Genomic DNA, 6,000 nt, shown 5'->3' with positions numbered 1-6,000 from the left:
GCGGTTATGTCACCGGGAGAGAGAGGGAGAGTGCCATTCTCTTCAGCCAGGTCCCCATACGACTTTAGATCCTCCGATGGTGAAATGGGAAGATCCTTAGCTGTATGAGACACTGGCGAAGGTTCCAAAGCCCTGTCCAGATCGTCGGTACCGACCTCCGAGTCCAATGATGAAGACTCTCTCCTCAAAGAATGTTCCGAGAGCACCGGCGATGACTCTCTGACGGGTGACCGGATCGACACTGACTACCTAGGCTGGACTTCCTCCACCACGCCGCGTCTTTCGGGCGGGACAGACATCGATGCCGAGGGATGCCACCTAGAGTGCTGGGAAAGCCTCGACATATGGGATGCCTCGGATTGCTGGTCCCAGTCTGCAAACTCACAAGGGGGGTTCCATTGGTACGGCGGGTATGGCTAGGCATAGGGAGGCCACTGGTGCTGCTCCCACGGTGAAAGCGGTGGGAAGCGGCGAGCTACAGTAGTTGGTTCCAGCTCTCTCCAATCTCTTGCCTGATCCAGCGGTGCCAACGGCTCCATCGGTGCCGACACCTCCACCTCTGAGACAGAGTCGCTCTCACTGCGACGCCTTGACCCTGAAGAATGGGAGCGCTGAGTAAGGTTGATCTCTTGCTCCGATGCCGAAAGACGCAACTGCTGTGAAGCACTGCCTCTCGACACCGAAGGGCTACGCCAAGATCTTCCTCGGTGGAGCGGTCAACATCGATGTCGAAGCGTCATGAGAAGGGGAAGGAGTGTGGGATGATCTCTTCTTCCGCTTCTCCTTAAATTTCACCTTCTTTGGTGCAGATGATCGGGTCCCTGAGTCATCCCGACGCTTCTTAGCTGGGGTGTCCACTGACCCTTCAGAAGGTCACTCTGTGGAACACCCACACTCGACTGGCATCTCGGTCCTGATCGGCGATGTATCAGCCGATGTGACCGTCGGGGCCGCGGCCTCTCCCATCGATACCGATGGGCCCGATGCCATCTTTTGAGGACGAAGTGCCGACTCAACCAACGCAGCCGAAAGCCTCGCTGCTCGATTCTTGCGAGTTTGTTTAGAAAAACTCAGGCAGTGCGAGCAAGAATCCATGCGATGTCCCTCGCCCAAACAAAGGAGGCAGAGGGAATGGCCGTCGGGGGGGGGGCAATCTTCTTCCCACAGGAGCTGCACCTCTTAAAAAAACCCCGTCTTTTCCAAGGAAAAAAACCCACCCAGGAAAGTCTTTGAGGGGAAAAACAGGGGAAAACTGGGCCCCGAAGGGCAAGTCCAACTTTTTTTTTTTTTACAACACTAACTATCTAACAATTAACTACACTAAGAAAATAACAAATGGGCTTTATACAACAAGAAAGGCAATCCTAAGATTACTTTACCGACCGGGGACACAAAAGGAGATCCTCTCAGTGCAGCGGTCAGAAAGCAACTGGAGGGATCCTCGCACTGACGCCCGTGAGCATGCGCACTGGGACGCCTGCGCATGCCCCTTGGTGCCGAGCGCAAAAAACCCCCGAGCTTTTTAGGTATCGATTCGGGGATCGGCGCAGGCGCGCTATCCCATGAGTGTGAATGCACAGATGACCACGAAGATGTTACCTATGATTGCCCACTGCTTTTCATATTATATTCCATTACTCATTCAAATGTAAAAAAGCAACGCAAGAGATTTAAGCATTTTAACCATTTCTGGAATACAAAGTTAAGTTAAAAGAATACATAATCACCAAAAGCACTATACCTTGTTTTCAAAGAGTTGATGCAACCGTGCTTTTTCCTGAGACAGATGCTTTATTTTATTACTGTGCTTTTCGATTTCTTTATTTGCATCTCTTAGTTTCCTTTCAAGTACCTCCTTTTCCTTTCGAAGATCTAGGGACTCCTTTTCTCCTCTAACATACTTCATTACCATGGCTTCTTTTTCTTGACGGGCTTCTTCACATTTCTTGTTTGCCTTAAAACATCAAATATTACACATTTACTTTGGGCAGTGAAATATAATGTATACCCACTCACCCACCCCCCGTTTATAAAGCTTAAATACTTGCCAACAGCATACATGGCTTCTGAAAATAGGATTAAGGAATCTGAAACTATGACTCAATTTAGGGTTTAGTTCAGTAAGACCAAATGATGCTCCTTCCTTCTCTCTCATGTTCTGGTTACCTTCTTATATAAACAGAACATTACATTCCAATCGGCAGACTACAGCAATTCTGTTTTAGAGGACAAGCACAAAGGATATTCTGCCAGCCTGGACATCATGAGGAACTATGCTTTGCCTACAGGAAATGCCAATGCCTATCAACCCATCCTCTTTGCCATCTCCAGCCTACTAGGCTTTTTCTACAAAAATCTCCAGTTCCTACTAGGCTTTTTCTACAAAAATGCCCTGGTTAAAATATATAGCAGTTTTCTCTTCATCATCTCTACCTCCAAAAGAAACCACTACTCTATACCAGGAGAACTGCAAAAAAAGAGAGTAGCCTCCCCTTCTACAGCAAACACATTACAGGTTTGCCTACTGGTCATACAAAAACATTTATTAGCACACTGGATTCAATGAACCACAAATATAATCAGTTCAATGAACAGATCTCTCCCCTTTCTCCCTAAAGCCTACTTTACTTCTTTCCCCCATGAAGAGCTACTCCTGAAGGCTGGAGTGGCATCCAGCATTGAGGACCTGCACCTTGAAGGCAATCTGGCAGAAACTTCCCTTCCAAGTAACCTTTTACTTCTCTTTTGGGAGAGAGACAGAGACAGAGACACACAGAGAGAGACAGAGATTGCTGCCAATTTCCCCTGAAGCTGCAGTCCCCCACTGTGTTACCAAAGTCTTCCTGACCCTCTAGAGTAGGTTCTGTGGTAGCATCCCCTCCCCAGAGAAGTGAGGCCTGCTGCTGTGGGACAGAGAGGAAGTGATCTGCTCATGGTTTATTGGGCTCCTCCCAACTGTTTTCCAAAGCATGGTATAAATACATAGTATGGAAATTTTAAAATCACATTTTCATCACATATCATAAATGAATCTGAAGGAGTGCAAAATGGTTTGCAATAATTTATTCGAGCCAAAACATATTCAGTGTTCAATTAAATAACTGTCCCTGTTTCATTTGTATGGTGCCTACATGTTGCTTCAGCTTTCCTGCAGACAGCACACTGTTATTAAAGTTGTCAAAGCTGTCTAAAAGTACCTGATCGGTACGAAAGGCCATCTCTTTGTGTAGTTGCTGGATAGCATTTTTTGCAGCAGCATCTTGCGATACAAGTTTATCTTTAGCACCTTTAACTTCTTTTTGGAGGTCCTCTATTCTGGCCTCTAACTGAAAAAGAAAATAGCAATTAATGAGAGAAATGTCAGCATATATGAGTAAAAATACCTATTTGCAGCTTGAGCTGGTTTTAAAACCTGTGACATATAAGAAAGTGTCACACTCATAATTAGGGAGAAGTGAAGCATAAGCTCTCTAAAACTAATCCAAAGCAGCAATATTACCCACATGAAAGATAACCACATAGCACTGTTTCTGCTCCAGCAGCCAAAAGTCAAGCCACTGCAAACTAACCTATGTCGATAGCTCCAGGTGGGCAGCCGTGTTGGTCTGAAGCAATAGAACAAAGTAGGAGTCCAACAGCACCTTCAAGAGCAACCAGGTTTTATTCAGAATGTAAGCTTTCATGTGCATGCACACTTCTTCAGACGTCTGAAGAAGTGTGCATGTACACGAAGGCTTGCATTCTGAATAAAACTTCTTTGGTCTTAAAGGTGCTACTGGAAACTAACCTGTGTGTAATATATCCAGGATATTATTTCAATTATTATTTGAAGAAGAAGAAGAAGATATTGGATTTATATCCCTCCCTCCACTCCAAAGAGTCTCAGAGCGGCTCACAATCTCCTTTACCTTCCTCCCCCACAACAGACACCCTGTGAGGTGGGTGGGGCTGGAGAGGGCTCTCACAGCAGCTGCCCTTTCAAGGACAACCTCTGCCAGAGCTATGGTTGACCAAAGGCCATGCTAGCAGGTACAAGTGGAGGAGTGGGGAATCAAACCCGGTTCTCCCAGATAAGAGTCCACACACTTAACCACTACACCAAACTGGCTCTCCATGTGAGCAATTAAGTGAGGAAGTTCAGCATAATATTAAGACATGGACAAAACCAGTACTCGTAAACTACAGAAAAAGAGTTATTGCTCTTCATGAAAAAGTAGCATGAAATATAACAAACTGAATCCAAGATCATCTTAAAAACTGAATTAGAAATGCAAATTTTATTTTAATGAATGTCAGTGAGATATTAATGGAAATAATTCTGTACCTGCTTAATAATGCCGAGATGCTGTTTTTCAGTTTCTGATCTTTTTTTTAATTCATCTTTTAAATTGTCCTTTTCTGAACAAATATCCAAAATTAGCTCCTGGTGCTTCTTGTTTTCCTTAATTAATCTGCCATTAAAATAATAAAAAAAACCCTTAACCAGTCAGTCAAAGCAAAAGTTGTAGGATAAAAACCCCCATTAAAATAGCTGTCTTGCCAAATTCGAGATTCTAACAGAGCCAAAGCTGTCACCATCTGGGCAGGCCACCTTGCATACTATACCAGTTTCTTCTGATGAAAGAATATTAAGAGTTTTCTAGAGCAGGGGTCTCCGACCCTCAGACCAGTACCGGACCAGTACCAGGCATGTTGGCAACCGGGCTACACAGCCCCACTGTCCCCCCCGCCGCAGCAATGCACAGCCTCGCCACCCCTAGGGTCTCCCGCAGGACCAATGGTGGGCTGTGGGCACAGTTTAGTCCAGGATCTGTTTAGGACACTTTCTATTGGTAAAAAACCAGGCTTCAAGACCATAGAAGTCTGGTCTACCACCCACAAAGCATAATGGGTGGTAGACCTGGCTTCCACCTTCCAGCTGAGTGTTGAGACCAACCCCTTTAAATTTTAAAGAGGTATTATTTTATAAGTGGCTGGCCTGGATGCCAGGTCTACCAAAGAAAATAATATCCCTTAAAATTAAAAGGGGCAAGGCTCGACTCTCTGCTGGGGAGCATTACCTAGCTACTGCTGACTCCCCTATCTCCTGATTCCAATGTTATTGGGAATGACAACACTGGAATCTAAAGTCACATCAGGGAGACAACAGCAGTGTTGGATGTAGCTGACCTGACACCCTAAATATTGACCATCTTATCAGGTTGGCAATATCTGATCATACAGCCCTAATCACAGCCTCCTGCTTCCAACAGTGCTGAGCCAAATGCTCCATGGAATCTAGCAATTAGGACAAGAGAGCCTTTCCACACCGGTTTTCTTCAGCAACTGATATTCATGCAGCTTCAGAATGTGATGATAACATTCTGCTGTCATGACTAATAGCTACTGAATAAGCTTATCCTCCCTGCAATTTGTGTAAGGAGTCATCTAAGCTAATGGTCATTACAACATCCTCTTGTGATGTTTATGGACTGGTGTAGCTTGGAGACTACAGCTGGCCACAAACTAAATTATAAAATGAAGCTCTAGGGCAACATGTCTCTCACTTCTTTAACCAACAAACCATAAACATTTTCTATGACACTATGGTCTGAAACTTTGAATTTAACAAAGCACCATCTTAACATGAATTAGACATTTAACTAGAATAAAGCCCTTCACTTTTGTTCAAGCAATAAGTTGCAAAGATAAAGAATAAGCATGTGCTTAACTTGCTGACTGTACACCTTATATACTACAACCAAGTTAGAAACCTCAGAAAATTTAGGAACTCCCACACTTTAATGAAGCTCTTATTTGAAGTTGCCCAGCTTCTTTAGCAGCTGAGGGTGACATTTGGAAAGTTTATGAAGTAAAGCTGCTGTTGGCTAAACAGGATCATTATCACACAAGCCAAATTTTGTAGATATTATTTCAAGTTAGTCATGTGAAAAAGTTCCAAATCTATGTGGGAGAAAAGGGAAAACACTGGCATGTATTCCACATACAAACTATACTGAA

General features: G+C 44.4%; 1 protein-coding gene across 1 annotated transcript in view; it reads right to left on the bottom strand.

The window, feature by feature from the left end:
• Positions 1 to 6,000, bottom strand: part of CCDC186 (coiled-coil domain containing 186) — a 54,378-nt gene that overhangs the window by 26,602 nt on the left and 21,776 nt on the right. The window contains exons 3-5 of the mRNA XM_060241602.1: positions 4,325 to 4,451; positions 3,198 to 3,326; positions 1,742 to 1,954 (exon numbers count right to left, since the gene is read on the bottom strand). Coding sequence (XP_060097585.1) covers positions 1,742 to 1,954; positions 3,198 to 3,326; positions 4,325 to 4,451 — 469 coding nt within the window. The remainder of the gene's footprint in view (positions 1 to 1,741; positions 1,955 to 3,197; positions 3,327 to 4,324; positions 4,452 to 6,000) is intronic.

The sequence above is a fragment of the Heteronotia binoei genome, chromosome 6 (genome assembly GCF_032191835.1).
Source record: "Heteronotia binoei isolate CCM8104 ecotype False Entrance Well chromosome 6, APGP_CSIRO_Hbin_v1, whole genome shotgun sequence".
NCBI classification, from domain to species: domain Eukaryota; kingdom Metazoa; phylum Chordata; class Lepidosauria; order Squamata; family Gekkonidae; genus Heteronotia; species Heteronotia binoei.
Note: the sequence above shows the minus strand (reverse complement) of the source record. Positions and strands in the feature narration are given on the sequence as shown.